At 61.9% G+C, this 18,564-nt stretch overlaps 1 protein-coding gene across 1 annotated transcript; it reads right to left on the reverse strand.

The window, feature by feature from the left end:
- Nucleotides 1-2,491: 2,491 nt before the first annotated feature.
- COL9A2 (collagen type IX alpha 2 chain) lies at nucleotides 2,492-16,919 on the reverse strand. Its single transcript, XM_076357503.1, has 32 exons — nucleotides 16,824-16,919; nucleotides 14,807-14,881; nucleotides 13,917-13,952; nucleotides 13,760-13,822; nucleotides 12,293-12,346; nucleotides 11,985-12,020; nucleotides 11,725-11,748; nucleotides 11,531-11,584; nucleotides 11,162-11,215; nucleotides 10,906-10,953; nucleotides 10,552-10,608; nucleotides 9,983-10,036; nucleotides 9,612-9,665; nucleotides 8,867-8,920; nucleotides 8,554-8,607; nucleotides 8,412-8,465; nucleotides 8,160-8,213; nucleotides 7,880-7,933; nucleotides 7,519-7,572; nucleotides 7,280-7,324; nucleotides 7,047-7,100; nucleotides 6,622-6,675; nucleotides 6,490-6,543; nucleotides 5,772-5,843; nucleotides 5,648-5,683; nucleotides 5,362-5,406; nucleotides 5,095-5,127; nucleotides 4,601-4,747; nucleotides 3,957-4,011; nucleotides 3,688-3,876; nucleotides 3,418-3,495; nucleotides 2,492-3,040 (listed from the first exon to the last, which is right to left on the reverse strand). Exons 1-32 carry the CDS (start codon nucleotides 16,893-16,895, stop codon nucleotides 2,835-2,837), a joined length of 2,073 nt encoding a protein of 690 aa, XP_076213618.1. The 5' UTR covers nucleotides 16,896-16,919; the 3' UTR covers nucleotides 2,492-2,834.
- Between the last annotated feature and the right edge of the window lie 1,645 nt (nucleotides 16,920-18,564).

The following is an 18,564-nucleotide window of genomic DNA, read 5'->3' on the forward strand; positions in this document are numbered from 1 at the left end:
GCCAGCCTCCGACTTGTGAGGCTGCACAGAACCTGGCTGTAGCTGTGCCTGCCCTGCAGCACCTCCCGGGATGCGGCTGGGGAGCACGGTTGCCCACTGAAAGTCAAAGCCGCCTCTCGCTAACGGAGAGCTCAGCCGCCGCTGCGGTTAGCACTTTTGGGAGGCCGCGTGTGGCTCTGAACAGCAGCGAGGTCAGCAAGACCAGCGTCCCTGACTGTGCTGGAGCACTTGCTCCATCCCTTCCCTTCCCGGCCAGCCCTGCCCCGGGGATGTGCACGCTTGGGTGTGAGGAGCCCCTGGGCTTCTTAGAAAGGACCCTGCACCCCCCCGGGCAGCCCGGGTCCCTCTGCGGACGCAGCGGCAGCTTTCCTGCCTCCGGCAGCCCTTTGTCCTTCTTGGAAGTGGCCTCTCCCTGCTCCAGGACCACAGCACTGCTCTCGCCCCTCGGGCCCTCCTTGTACCAGCGTCCCTGCAGCAAACCTCTGCGCCCCGGTTCCCCTCTACCAGCGTGTTCCAGCTGTGCCGCGTTCATCCCGGAGGTGGGGAGGGGCTGAGCGAGCGGGGTTCACCCTTTCCCCCCAAAGCGAAGGGGGGAGCGCAGCCTTTGCAAAGCGCAGCCCTGTGCCTGGGGGGGGGGGGGGGATGAAGGCTGCAGCGAGCCCCTGCCAGGGATAAAAACTGGTTTTAGGGGCAATAGCCCAAGCGTGGGCTCCCTGGGAAGAGGGGGATTCAGCGGGCAGGCAGCTCCCTCTCGTGGGGGAAAAAAAAAAAAAAGACGAGATTATTTGGGCTGTGCAGCGGGACGCGGCCCCAGATGTGCAGCACAGCTGGAGCCCGGGGCAAGCCCAGCCTCAGGCTGTCCCCGAAGGTGTTTGCTAACCTGAATTCCTCCCCGAAAAGAATTAAGATGAATCTCCCCATTTGTCCAGAAATGGAGACAAATGCTCAACAAGGCTATTTCTTCACCTCTCCTAATAACGATTTGTTATTATTTGGGGCAGAGATTGGACACTTTCCAGCTGTTTCATTTCCACAGATACTTGGGTTTCAATCTCTCTTGTCTCTGTAATGGCATCTAATCTGCTATTTATTGGATGAATATTTATGAGGGCTCTGATGAAGAGGCAGATTCGGAGCGGGTTTGCCACTCATTGGAAACAACCAGAGTCTGGCCCCTAATTAATATGCAGCCTTCTTAATTCCTTGATTAAATTCCAACTTGCAAATAAAACATTTGCATTTCACTTCCAATTTTGATTTTTTTTTAAATAAAAGACAGTCCCCTTAAAGTTAGCTGATTGCACATTAAGTGACGAGGCAGCGGTTTGCAAAGGGCACAGAGAAGGTAATTTAAGTGGAGAATGAGCGTAGGACACTTCTGAAGAGCCTGGGGACACGGGGACGGGTAGGGATCTATCCAGGAAAATGCTCCGCTACACAGCGAGGTGCATATGGGGAGGGAAGAGCACACGGTGCTGGGTCTGCCTGGGCTTGGATCTGGTCCTTGGCAGGATTAGCCCCCTCCAGCTGAAGCACGCCCGGGTGGGGCTGAGCCGGGTCCCGCTGCAGTCCCGTTTTGGCTGAGGTTTGCCGGCAGCCCCTGGGCCGGTGGCAGCGATGCTCTGTGCCGCAGGAGGGACCCGGCCAGCCTTTCCCACCACCCCTCCCCAGGATTTGTTACCCTGCCAAGCCGAACATGCTTTGCTAATAAACAAAAATTGATTTTTATTTATCTTACAAAGCGAAGCCCCATTGCTCCCACCGCACAGCTTTAATCCTTTCTGCTGTCGATGGCAATAATGAGAAAGACACCTGCGGATCCTGTTAGAGCCGCAGGCCTCCTTTTTAACTGTTAAGAGATCAATACCCTTTGCAATGCTGCTAATAGCTTTCTGGCCCACTTGATTGCGAGGGGACTCGGGTGGACTCGGCCTTATTTGAAGGTGCCCGATGCATTTCTGGGAAATTTGCTCAGCCTCCGACACGGGGGGCTCAGGGGTGGCAAATTCCTTTGCACGTTTGCAGTGGTGCAAGGGGGAAGAAAGAAGGAGCTTTTGCTTAGGAAACCATATTATAGAGAGGCTGAAATTGTCCCCAAGGGTGGGAATGAGCAATTGAGGCACCCAATAAGGGGCTTGAAACAAAAGAAAAACTAACTTCAGCCCTCAAGTAACAACCCCCCCTACCAGTATAGTCTTGGTTTCATTCAAAGAAATCAACACGTCATTTCAGTTCGTTAACAATCCATCTCATTTTTATTGTCCATTCTTTAAAAAGTTGGTGTTTTTCTACTCATAGTTTATAAAATAATCCTATTTTACAAAGATTTACAGCTCTGTGAGTGCCCAGCAGTGAACAAGGCTGGATCTGGCAAGTCTCTTAAATAATCAAACCACAATTTTTGTTTGTTTTTTTTTAAAAAAAAAAAAAAGAACAAAAAAAAGGGAAATCGGCAATGAGCCGATTCAGCACCAAGCAGGACATAACAGAGTAAGAGGGTTTGTATAAAAGACAATTTATTTCTTTGGGAAGGGGCACAGGGAGCGAAGGATGGGCAGAGGGGGCAGGTAATGAACCCCAGTAATGAGGACAGAACGTGGGGTGACCTCTCTTTATTCTCCACCGTCCCCTGGGCTGTGGGAGGGGGGTGATACCTACACCAAATTAAATTCCCGAGGCTGCGTTTTCCCTCCGGCGGCTGCCCCGAGCCCAGCGCCTTCCTGCAGCCGGGACGGGCAGAGGTTGCTCCCTACGGATTTGCAGTTTTCTGGTCTCTTTGCTGCCAGCCCCGGCGCGGGTTTGCCGGCCGGGTCTGCCACGGTGCTGGTGCCTCCTCAGTAGACGGGTCCCTTGACGGCCCCTGGCTCCGTCAGGCGCACGGCGGCGTACGCCGAGGCTCCCAGGCAGGCGGCCGGCTCGCAAAACCCAGGCAGGCCAGCGGGACCGGGCAAGCCTGGCCGGCCAGCCTCTCCTGGGGAGCCCGGCAGGCCCCGCTCCCCGGCCTTGCCATCGAGCGCGTGGCCGGGGATGCCAGGGAGACCTGCAACGGGAGCGTGGCCGTCAGCAGGTGCATGCATGCTGTGTTTGTGGGTGCTGAGCCCAGCCTTTGCCAGAGCAGAGCAGGGGCCGGGGTATGGGAACCGCTGCTGGTGAGGATGGGGATGCGTTAGCAGAGTGATGTGGCAAGTGAGCAATACCGAGGGGCCAGGAAAGCGGCTGGCAGAGCTGCAGGCAGTGAGGATGCAGCAAAGAGCGCTGCAAGTTGGCGATTTGTGGGATGAACCCATGCAGGTTTGCAGGGATGGGCCAGAAGGTCCCGAGCCACTGCTGGGCACGTCATCGCACCAGCAAGGGACACGAAGGCTGCGGGGACCCGCCACTGCCTGCCCTGTCTGTGCCGGGGGGAGAGGGGCTTACCTGGGATCCCCGGGGGACCCGGCATGCCAGGGTGGCCGCGTCCAGCTTCTCCCCGCTCACCCTTCTCGCCTCGCTTCCCTGCAGGGAAAGAAACAGGCAGGGAAGGAGTTTCTGGAGCCGCAGCGGGAAACGCGGACCCTGCAGGGGAGGGGAGGGGGCTGCCCCGGCTCAGGGACTGAGCTGGGGGATGAGTGTGGCAGGAGGAGGCAGGGTCAGCCCCGAGGAGGATTTTTGCCCGGCACGGTGTGGGTATGGCCACCCACCACCTACCTTTAGGTCCTATGTTGCCGATCTGCCCGGCAGCACCCAGGATGCCGGGGACGCCTCGAGGTCCCATGGGTCCGTGCGGGCCCTGCTCACCGGGTGGCCCGGGAGGACCAGGGGGTCCGGGGGGTCCCATGGCACCGACTCCACCCAGGGCTGCTCTCTTGGCGCTGACCGCCACCTCCGCCAGCTGCTCTGTAGGGCAGAGAGAGGCCGGTGTGGGATGGAACATGGTGGCAGCCGCCGCGCCGGCGGTGCTCCGCTCGCCCCCTCACCTTGCAGCATCTTCAGGACCACGTCAACGATGTGCTGGTCCCCAGCGTCCCGGCCCTGCCAGTGGCGAGAAGAGGGACACACCGTAAAGGGAGAGCGCTCCTTCCGTCCCCATCTGCACCCGCAGAGCCGGTCCCATCCCAACCCCCTGGTCCAGAGCACCTCCCTGCACCCAGTGCTGCCTTCCCAACCCTTCTTTGCTTTCTGTTCGGTCCCAGTACAAGTGCTCCAGCCTCGGCTCATGCCATGCCCGGCCACGCTGCAACCTCCTCACGGCATTAATGTTCTGCAGCCCCATTTTGCAAGTCTAAAATGAGGCTTAGATGGAAAAATTCTGTCCCCCGGGCAGGCTGCAAAGGCACATATTGGAGCTAAACCTGCTGCTGGTGCTATATACAGTGAGAAATAAAGAACTCTTCTTTTCTAGAAAGGTGGGATCCCAGCTCAGCCCTCCTGGAGAGCTCGCGGGGGAGCACTGGCAGCTCCCAAGCCGAATAGCATCTGTTTCCCAGAGGAGCTGGTTGGTAGGAAAAGGTTGGAGGCAATTCACCTGCAGAGCTGAACAAGCTGACGGCAGCAGCCCCCAGGTCACCACCTACGTGGTGCAGGAGGTGAGGAGGGGATGCGGGGCGCTGGGGGTACTCACCGCTACGCCCCGCTGGCCAGGCATCCCTGGCACGCCGCGCTCCCCAACGAGTCCTCGTGGGCCGGGGGGTCCCGGGTAGCCTCGCACGCCAGGTGCGCCTGCGTCCCCCGAGGGGCCGGGGAAGCCGAGCTCACCCTGGATGCCTTGCTGCGGTGGGGATGGAGAGCGGTGTCAGGATCGGGGAGCTCAGCCCCATCCTGAGCACAGGGGCTTCGCCCTGAGGACTTCCAGTACCAACTGCTGCAGCTGGGTTCTGAACCCCAAATGGGGTCTGGACCTGAATCCAGGGCTGAACCTGAATCCAGGGCTGAACGTGGTCACTAAAGCCCATCTCCAGTGAAAATACTTTCTCAGGTGACCAGTGTGCAGCATGCAGCAGCTCCGTGGAGCACCACTGCCTTTGGCAGGAGGATTGCCTCTGGCTGAGGGTCCCGGAGAGCCACCCAGCGCGAAGGTGCAGGGAGCCCCTCACTCCCAAACCCCCAGTCACTCACCTGTCCCTTTGGCCCCGGCTCACCCGATTCACCCTGGGGACAGAGGACACAAGAAACGCAATGGGAAGACAGCACGAATTTAGAGATGCAGCTGGGGGGAGGCACACGTATCCCCCCCCGGAGCGCACTGTGGCTGTGCTGGGGTGCAATGCTGCAGTGCCCGGGGCCATGCCGGACAGGAGACCCCAGCACGGCCACAGCGCGTGGGCAGGGACCCACATCCAGCCCCTGTCCCCCCCACCCCAGGACCCATCTGTGGGGACCCACCTTCTCTCCCTTCAGCCCCGCGAGGCCATGAACGCCCGGGTCTCCCTAGAGGAAAGGCAATCAGAAATGTGAACCTTCACTGCCAGCACCCATCTCCTCCGCAGCCACTTTAACCCCCCTTTCCACCTGCTGCGCTCGACCGGGATGCCGGGGGTATTGACGAAGAAAGCGCCTGGTGTCAGTGGGTGTCAGCCCCCCCCAGAGGTGGGTGCCAGCCCTGTTAAACATGGGTGTCAGCAATTCCCCACCGGATCCCCCAGCCTGGGCAGGAGGGTGATGTACTCACAGTACCACCTTTGGGGCCGGTTTTCCCTGGGGAGCCCTGGAGAAAAGAGAGCAGGGGGGGGTCAGCCCAGCTCAGCGCAGATTCCCTGAGCTGGACCCCATCCCCTGCAGCCAGGAGCTGTCACCTTGTCTCCTTTGACTCCTGGCAAGCCTTGGGGTCCTGGGATCCCTGGTGGACCTTGCTCGCCCTTGGGCCCCTGAAGAACAAGGTAACATGGGGAAAAGGGAGAAGTGAGTGAGAAGAGGCCGTGGGAAGACTCTCCTCCCCCGTCAGAGCATCCTCTCCAAGGCAACGAGATGCACGGGCAGCTGCCTGTCCCTTCCAGCAGCTCAGGCTGCATCCCAGCCTGCCCTGAATCTGGCCTCTGTTGGGGGACAGGGCAAAAACAATGGAGGAGCCTCCCCTCCAGCTGTGCCGAGAGGGGGGGGCTCCACCAGGGAAGGGGCCCCCGGCTCTCAGGAAGCCAGAGGGACAAAGGTTGCTTTTTGGCTATTTTCCACTCCGGGAAAGCCTCCAAGAGGGGCCAGGCAGCCTCCCCGCTCTCGCCAGGCTGGGAGGAAATTCCTCTCCCGGCTGGGGCTGCAAACCCAGCGTGGCCCCGGGCCCGCTAATCCCCGCGCTATTTGCCCCATCGGGTAATCCCTCACCCCGGCAGCCAGGCACAGCGGGACGGGGCGCGTGATCGACCCCGGCCGTGATCAAAGCGAGAGTTCTGTGCAGCAGTGCCAGCCGTGCCCTGCTGTCCCCATCCCTCCTCCCCCAGCCGAACGCCCCGGGCTGAGCATCCCCGAGCCGTGCCGCGGCGAAGCCCGCTTCCCAGCCGGGCTGCGAGTGTGACTCACCGCTTTCCCCTGCTCGCCGGGGGGACCCACGAGGCCACGCTCGCCCCGGTCGCCCTGCGGAGACCCGGGAAGAGAGCAGAGTCAGGGACAGCTCCCGGCACCGCCACAAACCCTGTGGTGCCCTGGACTCACCTTCATCCCGGGGACACCCGGCGGTCCCTGCTCACCCCGAGGTCCAGGCTCACCCTAAGAGGGGGGGGGGGGAAAAAACCAACAAAACCCAGACCAGCTGCCTCTCTTGCATTCGCATGCCATCATCTGCCCTTCATCCTTCCCCGAGGGACGTGTGGCCCTGTCCTTGTGCCCTGCAGCCAAGTGAAGGGCTGCCACTGCAAGGAGGTGCCGGACACAGGGCTGGAGAAGTGGCCCCAAGGGCTTCCCCATGAGGAAGCTGCTGGGGGGGGCAGAGGGAAGAGGAGGGTTGGGGTCAGGGGATGAAGTGCCCAACTCTGCTTTCTGTTTGGCAGCGAATAGGGAAAAAAGAGCAAGAGCGAGCGAGCGAGCGTGCAACCCCCAGGCTGCGCCCAGGAGGAACATGGTGACATCTCCATACTTACGAACTGCCCTGGGGCACCGGTGACACCGGGCTGGCCCCGAGCACCCGCTTCACCCTGTGAATGGGAGACAGGTGGTTCAGGGACAGCAAGGACAGGGGAGGGGACGGCATGGGGACAAGGCTGCGGGCTCAGGGATGGAGCCTGGGGGCTGACGCAGCACCGTGTAGGGTGAGGGGGGCTGCAGGGTGGATGCTCAGAGGGGATTACTCTGGCCCTGGCTGTCCCAGACCCACCTTGTCTCCTGGGCCACCTTTGCTTCCCGGCTGGCCCGGCAAGCCCTGCGGAAACAAAGCTGGGATCAAACCCTGTGCACAATGCCGGAGGCAGCGACCCTGCCCGGTGTCCCGTGCCTGGAGGCAGCATCCCTGCTGGGTGCTGGCCCTGCACCCTGGCACCACCCGGGATGGGGGTGCCACCCCAGGGGTAACGGGGTACCTGCCCAGGCGAGGGGCTCCCACGCTCCCATACTCACAGCTTGTCCCCGGTGTCCCGGCATTCCTGGGCGGCCAGCCTGTCCCACGCCGCCCTGCGAGGGACAGAGATGTTACCGTGTGGCAGAGAAAGGTGCAGAAATGAGGTGTCCACGGGTGGGACAAAGGACTCCTGGCCAAAAGGGGACACTGCCCTTGACCCCATGGGGATAGCCACACTCCACTAGTCAGGAGATGCCACGTCAAGGGCCGGCACCTTATGCCACTTGCTGTCCCTGTTATTTCCATCAAGCACCGTGTCCTGGTTTTAAACCACAACACACAGGTACAAGGAACAGCGTGTGTCCGTTCCCCATTGTCGGCGTAGGCAGCACCTGGCAGCCCCTGCCCGCAGCAGCTCACCTTCACACCTGGGATACCCGGGGTGCCGTCTTTGCCATCGATGCCCGGGAGACCCTGCAAAAGGAGGAAGAGTTGCTCGGTCTGACACCTCCGAGAGGGACTGAAAGGCTCATGGTGGGGGCAAAAAAAGGCTGGGAAGGGAAAGGAAAGCTCCAGCCCTGTGCTGAGCCAGGGTGCAAGGACACAAGATGGCCCCGAACAGGACAGAGAGGGACAGAGAGATCTTCTTGGAAGGGGCTCAGCCCTAGATGTGGGCACGGGTGCCGCTGGCTGTACTTACATTCTCCCCCTTGGGGCCGATGTCTCCTTGGGGACCCCTGATGCCACGGCCACCCTAGAGCAGGAGAGCAAGTGTTATTTCAGCCGCCCTCTTGGTGCAGGGGATGGAGCTGGGAGAGGCAGGAGATGCCCATTGAGGCACCCCGAGCAGAGCCCCTGTCTGTGCCGGGGAGCGGGGCCAAGCTGGGGAAAAGGGGGCATTGGCATCGCACAGGTCACAGCGCTGCCCTCCCCGACGGGGCGGGTTACCTACCAGATCTCCCTTCTCACCAGGGTCCCCAGGTGGTCCCTTGGGGCCTTCCCTGCCCTGGAAAGGAAAAAGACGGGGGCTGAGCAGCAAAGTGCAGGGTCCTCTGCCTGCCCTGCAGCCCCCAGGGACAAGGGAGGGCACTCACCGGCCGCCCGGCCGCTCCGATGGTCCCGACCATCCCCTTGTAACCAGCAGGACCCTGAAAGACAGTGGGGTGTGTGTGTGTGTGTGTGTGTGTGTGTCAATTCCTCCCATCCCAACCTCAGCCCCCAGCCAGCTCCGACCCCACCAGCAAGAGGCAGCGTCCAGCTCTCCGAGATGGCCGAACAGCCGTGTTAGCGATACTCCTGGGAAGCAGCCTCCAGCCTGGGAAGCATCGCGACGGCTCAGCCCCGGGGAGCTGGTCCCCCTGACCCTGGAACCAGGCACAGCCACCCCTGCATCCCACCGGCGCTTACCGTCTCGCCCTTGGGTCCCACCATCCCAGGGTAACCCCTCAGGCCCTGCAGTCCCTGCGGGGAAGGAAACAACAGAGGCTTAGCCCAGGGGGAAACCACAATTAGAGCAAAAGCCGGTACTGGCAATCAGCCGGGTTTGCCAAATGCGAGGTATTTCTGTCCCGCCGCTCGCTCCTAATTCTGCAGCCCCCCACCGGGCGCCTTTCCAGCTGTCGGTTCAATAACAGCAACGGGCCCAAACTGGTGCTGCTTCCCCCACCAAAGCTCTTGGCTTCAAAGCAGTTTTGCCCTTTCCCGGATCGAAGGGCTCAGCCCATTAATTGCTTTTCATCTTCAAAGTGCTCAGCGAGCTCAAACAGCTTTAATCCCCACGTCCCCGCGGTAAGCTGGACGCTGCACCCCCCATTCAGGTGGGTTAAGGGGGGCTCAGTGCACACGAGCAGTTTGTCCCCGGCTGGTGAGTTATCCATGTTAACGTGCGCTAGCGACCGAGGTGCCCGGGCCAGCGCTGACCGTGGAGGTCTCCATCGGGATGTGGCTTTGCCACCCTCCTGGCAGTGGCTCCGCGGCTGGGAGGAGGGAGATGGATGGGATGAAGGCTTCGCTCCGGTCCCAGCGGTGGGTCCCCAGGAGCAGGGACACACTGGTATCACGTCCCTGGTGTCTGGGGCCAAGCACAAACCGGCCACCCTCAGCCCCTGGGGCACCCGGGGGACAGAGCAGCAAGGAGAAATGAATACGTTACCGGAGGGCCTGGGACACCTTGTTCTCCAGAGATGCCAACGTCACCCTTGGGGCCCTGGGCAGGGTCAGAGAGGAAAGAGGTGAGTGTTGGGGTGGAGCAGAGGTACAGACCACCCTGGGGACCCGAGACACCCTCACCTGGGACCTGGCAGGGGATGGGGACAGGTCCCCCCTTCCCAGGGAGCCACCGTGGGAAGACCACCCTGTCCACCCTCCATCTCCCAGGCCTGGATCTCCATCCTCCCTCTCCCACCTCTTTCCTTCCTTCTCCCTTTCTCTCCCCAGAGCCCTCTGCCCTCCGGTCCAACCCCAGCTCCTCCAGAGGCAGGCACGCCTGGCTCCTTCTGGGAAGCTGCCGGAGAGGTCACTCACCTGCCTGCCCTGCCTGCCGGGCTCCCCGAGGGCGCCGGGGCGGCCTCTGTGTCCCTAAGGGTGAAGAGGAAGACCGTGAGCATCCCTGGCAAAGCAGCGGCATCGAGGCAGTGTCCTGACGGCCACGTCACCCGGAGCCACCCTGCCGGCCACATCCCACCCTGGGGTGCCTGCTGGTGACGTGGTGGGGCTCAGCATCCCACTGGCGATGCGGTGGGGCTCAGCATCCCGCAGCCACGAGGGTGTGCGGTGGGGATGTCCGCTGGGTTTAATCCTCTGGGCTTTGCAGCAGAGGAGCCGGGCAGTGGCACAGCTGGAGCTGGGGCTTCGGCACGGGGTCTCATCCCCCAGGAAGCGGCTGGCAGGACCTGGGGAGCCACAGGGGACCTCTCCCACAGTGCCTTTGCCCCCAGGGCTCTCTGAGTTTGCATGCCCCTGTGCTCCCAGGGGAGCAGAGCAGCTCCCAAGCTCCTTGTGCCTCCAGACCGGGGAAGGCTCCTCCGCTCAGGCACAGCATGCTGGAAGTGGAGATCCCTGTTCGTTTCCCAGCAGCTCCAGGGCTCCCTCACCTTCAGTCCCTGCAGTCCCTGAGGGCCCTTGGGACCTGGCGGGCAGCTGATCGGGCACTGGTGGGGAAGAAGAAACGCAGGTTGAGTTGGGAAAGGACCCAGAGGCTGTGAAGAAGCCATGCTGGGAAGGACAGGCTCCCACGCCGCACAGCAAAGCCGGGCTGTGCAGTGATGCAGGGGACCCACCGCTCGCAGCATCGTTTCGGCTGGGGACTCTGCTCCTCCCCACTCTATCAGCCCCCAGTTTCCAAATTACACCGGTGGCTGTATTTCAGGCCAGGGCAGCACACGCTCGTCCAGCTGCCGTTACCCTGCAAAGGCCTGCTGAAGGGACAAGGTAATAGCAGCTCTCACCAAGAAATCAGCGCTGCCTTCCAGTCCTTGGATGTGTCCTGGGGGGCCCTGGAGGGAAGCAGACCATCAGCATCCGCAGTTTAATATCAGCACTGTTTTACAGGAGGGGTGAATGTTACACCTGTGAGGGAGGGGAACAAGGCACGGGGTGGAAGGTGTGTGCCAGAGCCTGAGTCCTGGCCCCAAACCCTGGGCTGAGGGGCTGGGAGACTTTTTCCCTCCTGCAGAAAATGCTGATGATTGGGGAGATACTCACGGGTTTCCCTGGAGGGCCTGGGGGACCCCGCGGGCCGTCAGGTCCAGGGTCACCCTAGGAGAGAACAACCCCAGGAAAGGAGATTTAGGGGTGGGGAGGTGGCAGGTACTGCTGGCGCCAGGGTGGAGTGGGGTGATGAAGAATCAAAGACCCCGGCTGTCACAGCGGGAACTCGGGCATCCCCCAGCTGTGAACTGGGAGGGGATGGACGGTGCTGGGGGACACAGCTGCAGGCACAGAGTCTGTCACCCCTCCGCCCCTGACAGAGGACCCCACTCGCCCATATTACAGGGTCGTCCCTGTTTACCCCAGGAGCCCCAAAGTACAGAGAAGTGGATGCTGGGGTAAGGAGGGGGAGATTTTTCCTACCTTGGGTCCCAGCGCTCCGATCTCTCCAGGAAGCCCAACCTGGCCTGGAAGCCCCTTAAGGAGAAAAGAGACATTCACCGAGTGAGAGGTCAAGCCCCAAGACCTCCCTTTGGCGGTGCTGAGATCTGAGCTCTTCCAGCGCAACCCTGAGTGGGGTCCCCGGCCGCCCACAGCCCCACAAGCCCAGCACTTACAGGTGGTCCTGGCAGCGAAGGGCCCTGCAACAAGAAGAAAGACACGATTAGTCCAAATTCTCCAACCTCCCCCCCCCCAAAACCACCAGCATCCCTGCCCCGAGCAGGGCAATGCCCACGCCACCACCAAGGATGCGGCTGGGGTGGGCCGGGGCTGGGTCCCTGCTCTGCTCCCACCCCACTTGTGGGTGCTCAGGGAGTGGGTGCCGGAGCCAGGAGTGGGTGCATCACCAGCGCCCACAGGAGAGGCAGATACTCACGGGGAGCCCCGGCGGCCCTGGGAGTCCAGGCTGGCCCTGCCGGGACAGAAGGGAGAGTCAGGAGCTGAAACGGGAGGGTCTGGCCCCACCAAGCCCTGCTCACACTGCTGTGTGAACTGCTAAAATTCACCCCTCCCTGGACCCAGTCTCAGTGCCCCCTCGTTGCCAAATACTCCATCACCCAATTCCTGCATCCGTGCATCCCCTCCACGGTGACAGGGCTGGTCCCAGCCTGGCCAGGTCCCGCTGGCTCCAGGAGGGGAAGGTGGGAGCCCGGAGCGGCTGCCCCGGAGCAGCTCCTCACTTACTTTAAGTCCTGGCCCGCCGATGGGCCCTGGCTCCCCTTTCGCCCCCGTCAGGCCCTGCAAGGAGAGACGGCAGGAGGTTATTGCCAGCGCTTCTGCTCTCCAACCAGACGTTTTTGCTGGGGCTTTTTCCACCATGAGGGATCAAGGGTTATTAGTGGGGAATTTGTGCTTGTCACTGCTGTGCACATCACACAGCAAACCTGAAGATGAAGCTGTACCTGGACCCAAGCCCCGATGGCACAGAGAGCCTCGCAGTGATGCTCCACAGCCCCCGTGAGCTGCCCTGCTCCGAGACCCCGTGCCGGGGCTCGGCAGGGACCCTCACGCCACAGGGCACATCCAGCACGGCTGCCCCAGCCCCGGCAGAGGCACAAAGGGAGCTCGGCCCATCCGTGATCCCATTTATATCAACTCTGAGTCACTCCCTGGCTCCCCCGTTTCCCACCCCAGTGCATTTGAGGGCTGCGCCTGTGCCGGGGTTTGGATCCCTGCAGCCGATGGCTTGAGCTTCACCCACGGGCTAATTTCTGCACGCTGCCAGGCACGCGGGGACGACCCCTCGCTCAGCCCGGCTCTGCTCAGCGTCCCTATTCAAAGGACCTGAACAATTTTGCAGGCAGATAAGCCTGGGTGAATAATGCATGCTTATAATGACAGTTATTATTCTATTCATTTATTGAAGAATAACTAACCCCCGAAAGATTTATGAAGTGCCATCCAGAGACACAAAAGAGGACCCTGTAGTTTGGGTTTCCTTCTGATGAACAAGTAAATGTCTGATGCTTGCAGGCACTTACCCGTGCAGCGCTGCACTGGGGACAGGGGCAGGCACCCAACCCAAACCTCCCTGGGCATCCATCGTGCACCCCTGCGTTCCCCGGCTGGGGGAGCGTGGGGCCAGGAGCCGGCCAACAAGCATCATGGCATCAAGGCAGGGCAAGGAGGCAGCTCCGTCCCCATTCTGCCTTCCACCTCTGCCCCAGGCTGTGCTTCTGCCAGGGAGGGGATAGCGGGGGAAGTCACCGATGCCACCTACGTGGGTGCCAAGGGGGTGGCTCCAGCGGAGCCATGGTATTGCTCCAGATTTATGTTGGAGGAAAGGAGAACTGAACCAGGGCTCAGGACAGCAGCTGCAGTAAAGGACAAGGAAAAGCTTTTTCGTGTTCAGGGGTGTCGGCGCCATGGTTTTCCTGGCACAGCTCTCACCCTGCATGGGGTGGAGGGGGGACGCGCCTTCGGAGCCCGGGCAGTGGGAGGGGGTGGCAGCAGCCCTGCCAGAGCTCTGCCTGTTTCCTGCTGTGATTCAAAAGGTGCTTTCGGCTCCCGCACGAAGGGATATTGGCACTTTCTTATGTGCGACAGAAAAGGATCCCTGCGCCGGGGGTAAGAGGAGTTTGCTGAGACCCTGCTGCGACCCGGGGGCTGCGGCCAGGGACGCTGCGGGGGGGGACGGGGGTCGGTACTCACATCGATGCCCGGCTTCCCTGGGGGCCCGTCTGGACCGGGGTCTCCGGGCTCCCCCTTGGCACCCTTCAAAAGAAAAGAGGCATAGGGGCAGATTGAAAGGAACTCCTCCAGAAGGGGTGAGACCCTCAGCGAGCTGCGGGGAGGCATGGGTACTCACCGGGGACCCGGGGGCTCCGGCAGAGCCTTTGTCACCCTGGGGAGAGGGAAGAAGGTTGTAAAAAGAGGTCTGTCACCCCGTGGAGCCAGGCCCAGCAGCGCAGGGCACTCAGAACCATGTCTCCCATCCGCCTCCCCAAGCCAGAGAGAGATGCTGGATCCCCCAGCGCGGCAGCCAGGTCAGGATGGGGCCAGCATTGAGAAGAGAGGGCTGTGCTGGGGTTGCGGGAGGGCTGCGGCCGTTCTGGGTATAAATAGCACTAAAATAACACCCTGGGGCAAGTCTTGGAGAAAGGGCGCTTTCTGCTGGCTCACAGATCTCCCCTGTGTTCAGGCTCCCTCCCCGCAGCCCCGGGGAGGGTCTGGAGCCACGGCCCTCGGCCACGTCGCCACTCTGCAGGCACCCGACCTGGGTGTCCAGCTCTCTGCCGGCCCCCCCATCTCCCCCTCCTCACTGGGCATCTCTGGGCTGATCCCTGCACTCAACCCCTCCGAGCATCCTCCGCTGCCCGGACAGGGGTGCCCCGAGCACCCTGCACCCAAACTTCCCTGCTGCTGTGCTCCCCAAAAAGCATTTCAGGCCCCATTTCCCAAGGTGATCAGGAGGCCATGGGCTGCTGTCCTGGGGAGGTGGATGGAGCCACGGTGCAGGAGCTGTGCTCCCCCATGCCACCATTGCTGCCCAGGGCCACAGGCAAAGCCGGGGATGCTCCGTCTGCCCCAGCCCAGGAGCAGTGCAGTGCGGGGACCGCACGGCATCGGCACCCCCTGCCCTCCGCCGAGCCTCTGCCCTGACACAATGTCCCTCTTTGTGCTGCAGGTCCCCTCCCTCCCTCCCTCCGTCCCTCCCTCCCTCCAGCCTGCACAGGTTCCTGTACGCGCCATACTCACATCAATGCCATCCGCTCCCGGCACTCCTGGGGGACCGGGGGGCCCTCGCGGGCCGGGCTCTCCCGGCGGCCCTCGCTAAGTGGAAAAAAGGATGGGACCCATGTCAGGAAGGAGCAGCTGGACCCCGAGAGATGCTGGGAGTCAGAGGGAGACCAGGGTGCAGCGCTCGCCGCCGGCGTGTGCTGGGGACCTGTCTCCAGAGAGCTGGGATGGAGTGAGCACCCCAAGGTGTCAGAGCTCTGCCGCTCCCCATGGGTCCTCCGCTGCCTGGCCTGTGCCCCCCGGCAAGGGCATGGATGGAGAAATCTGGGAAATCTCCCCCCACACTGGCACAACCAGCTCCCCATCCCCTGCCCGGTTTCTACCCCATCGCTGCCCCCTCCTGCCCTCCTGCCCCGGTGCCCGCGGGGCTTCTTCCCCTCCAGAGCGGGGTCTCAACGGGGCGATGGCAGCGATTGCAAAGGCCCGTCTCGGCTCGGGGTGCAAGCCCAGCACTGGGATTTCTAAAAGCACCGGCAGGATTTAGGTGCTTGAAGCCCCGGTGTGAAACGGGGGCCCCGAGCCCCTCTGTGGGCACACTCCCCCCTGTACCAGGCTGGCTCGCTGCCCGGCTTGCTGCCCGCTGCCCACAGCCCAGCTCCGCAGCATCGCACAAAAGCACCATTCAGCCGGCGGCAGGGGAGCTCCCCGAGCAGCCTGGCCCCAGCTCTGAGGTTTGCACAGGACTCCGCAGGAGCAACTTTGCAAAGAAATCTCTGTTATCCTAACAGGGTGTTTGGGGGGAAGAGACTCCGGTCCCGGAGACCGAACCCCTGGTGTTCCTGGAAATGAAAACCGTGCGGGCTGGCTGGGGCTGGCACGCCTGCGACTCCTCCGTCCTTCCAGGCTTATTTATTTTAAAGTGAAACGTATAAGGATGAGAGGTGTTGCTGGTTTGTTCACAGAACTAGGAGAGCCCTGGCTTCGCCTTGGAAGCAAACCCCGCGGTTCGGGGTGGGAGCAAGCACCCGTCCCTGGGAGCACCCGTGAATGGCACCTTTGTCCTGCCCGAATGATTTCCAAATGGATCCTTGTTCCAAGAGCTCCCACATCCCCCTTGCTCCGACTGAAGCCCGCTCCCCTGGCCAGACCCTGCCACCACAAGCCCATGGGCATCCCGGGGGGGTATTTTAGGAAAGCAGCTGTCCCCCCAGTTTTCCGCAGTCAGGCTGTCCATGCCGGCAGGCAGCTCAGGAGCCACATGGGAAGATTTTTCCCAAATCTGTTATAAAAATCTGATTTTTGTGGTTGCAAGGCAGAGAGAGTTTTTCTCTTTTCAGGTGGGATCCAAGGAGGAACACTGCCTGTCCCGCTCACAGCACTCGCCCCGAGGACCAGAGGAACACCTTCCCTTCACTTCTCTCCATTTTCTCCTGCCCCGGGTGAGTCCAGAGAGGCCACCGGGATCCCCCGGTCCCCAGCACCTCCACAGCTGGTGTCCCTCCCCGCTGCCCCTCAGCAAGCCTCCGTGGAGCCCCAGGGCAGCCCTGGGAAGGGCAGACCCCACTCAGCCCCGCTCCACAGCGCATCCCAGCAAGACAGAAGCAAATAAGCATTTTCCCAGGTGATGGGAGGCAGAAGATCTGGCGGCTGCTGGGGAGGGAAACGGCAGAGTCCCCCATTGCTGCCCCAAGGGGAAAATAAAACTAAACTTGCTTAGCTAACAAGTCCCAAACTTCAAGCCGTGCAGCCCAGCCCTGTCCCTGTCTCACGGGACCAGAGGCAGCTTTCGGCACGGAGAGGTCCCCGGTGGGTCGGGGCTGTGGGTCCTGGCTGGGGGCTGCTCCCACCCCCCTCACCCCCCCCCCCATGGGGCATTCCTGGGAAAAGCGAGCGAAAGGTGCTGGGAAAATAAGCAGCAAGTCCCAGGGGTGCTCAGCACTGCGAGCGAGTGTCTGCAAGGGGGGGAAACGGGGACCGTCCCCTCTCCGTCCCCCATCCCAGCCCGGCGCAGAGGGGGGACCAAGCAGAGACTTACAATCTGGGCCAGGCAGAGGCAGGCGGCTTGGAGCAAGAGCCAGAGCTGGAGAACGGGGGAGCAGCCGGCCATGGCGAGGGCGGCCGGCAGCAAGCAGCGATGGCCTCGTCTCGCCGCGCTCAGGTACAGCAGCAGCCTCGACTGCACAGCCGGACACCGGAGGAGGAGGGGGCTCATTAATATGGAGCAGTGGGACGAGGGCAGGGGGGCGGCCCCAGCCCCCCGCCCCCCCGCTCAGGTGAGCCCGTGGTTATTTTGGGCTGTACAGCCGGACGGTGACGGAGGATTTGGCATGAGAGTGGCAGGGGATTTGGCACGATGGTGGCGGGGGATTTGGCACGAGTGGCACAAAGGGGCTTTAATGCAGACAAGGGGCTGGGAGAGGAGGGGGACGAGCTGGGGGCTGCTGCTGGAGCTGGATGATGAGACCCCGGACAGGATGTCTGCGTGGGCACCCCAGGAGTGCCAGGGTATCCCCTGTGATGTCCCCATCATGATGCCTGTGCCAGTGCCACGGGGCATCGTGCTGCCCAGGGCCGGGGCTGCAGTTGCCCCCACACCCTGTGATGGGGTCGGCACTGGGAGCTGGTTCCTGCCGCCCTGGAGAGGGTCCTGGGGGCATTTCTGATGTGTCTGACCCTATTTCTGCCCTGTGAGCCCCCGTGCAGCCCCAGGCTGGGCAGCTGCCCCACTGCGGGTCCTGGGGCACCCCTGCAAAATGCCCCCGTAGCCCCAGCGTGGCACTGGGAGGGGAAGGGGAGCTGTGCCGGGGGGATCACCAGCTGCTCCCCGCAGCCCTGGCAGGGCACAAGGCCCATGTCCCTGGGGGGACGGATGCCCCACTCATCACCCCCCCGTGCCCAGCTCCCCTCACCCCGCTCCTGCCTTCACTGGCAGCCGCCCCCCGAACTCGCCGCCCCCCCCAGCCCCAGCGTGGTGCAGCACTCCCAGGGAACGTGGGGATGATTCATCTTGGCGATTTCTTCCTCCTCCTCACGGAGGGCTCGAAGGCTCCGTGACAAGCCGCTGCAGAGTGATTCATCGGTGTTGGAGGGGCTCAGTGCCACCCCCAGAGTGGGCAGGGTGCTGCCTGCACCCCCGGTGCAGGTCAGGGATGGCAGAGCAGTGGTCTGCATCCTGGCGAGCAGGCATGGGGCCATCCCAGCACACAGACCAGTCGGGGCTGGTGGTGCACCGCTCTGGGCTGGTATCTCCTCTCCAGTTCTTTCTCCCCGTGTCCCAGCCGGCACGGGGAAGGCTGATGGGCTCCGGCCCTCCCCGCTCCTCCGACGGGCAGCGAGAGCCGCTCTGAGCCTCTGCCGCGGCAGGGAAGAGCTTCCACCAAAACCCGGTGTTCTGAGACAAAAATCCTTTTGGCTCTAGGCTGAGAGCACCTTGTTTTCAGAGCCTCTAAATTTGGATCCTCATCATTCGTGGAGCCTCTGGGATATTTCTGCTTGTGCCCGAGGCAGATGCGTCCCAGCTCCGCCACCGAGCCCAGCACCTTTCTGGGACACGAGTGTCACTTTTGGAAGCCTTATGTAATTTCAAGTGTCTCTCAGATTACTACATAGTGACATATTTTTTTCTCCTTTTGATGCCATTGCTCATTTGATTGCAGCTTTTCACGTCTTGCCATTTCTCAAATTCCCCCCCCAGCACCTCGGCATGGGAATACCGGGGTTTGGTTTATGATCTCCATCTTGTTTAAAAGACTCAGTCTTTTTCTCCCCCATTAATT

Source organism: Aptenodytes patagonicus, chromosome 21, assembly GCF_965638725.1.
Source record: "Aptenodytes patagonicus chromosome 21, bAptPat1.pri.cur, whole genome shotgun sequence".
Taxonomy (NCBI): Eukaryota; Metazoa; Chordata; class Aves; order Sphenisciformes; family Spheniscidae; genus Aptenodytes; species Aptenodytes patagonicus.

Bases quoted from the DNA above. Each gene is read 5' to 3' on its own strand.
- COL9A2 (XM_076357503.1), bottom strand. From the start codon at position 16,895: ATGGCCGGCTGCTCCCCCGTTCTCCAGCTCTGGCTCTTGCTCCAAGCC. The intron at 9,666-9,982 runs GTGAGTGACCTC...GACCCTGCCCAG, and splicing joins CCGGCAGGCAGGGCAGGCAG to GGCCCCAAGGGTGACGTTGG. The intron at 8,921-9,611 runs GTAACGTATTCA...CCTTCCCCGCAG, and splicing joins AAGGTGTCCCAGGCCCTCCG to GGACTGCAGGGCCTGAGGGG.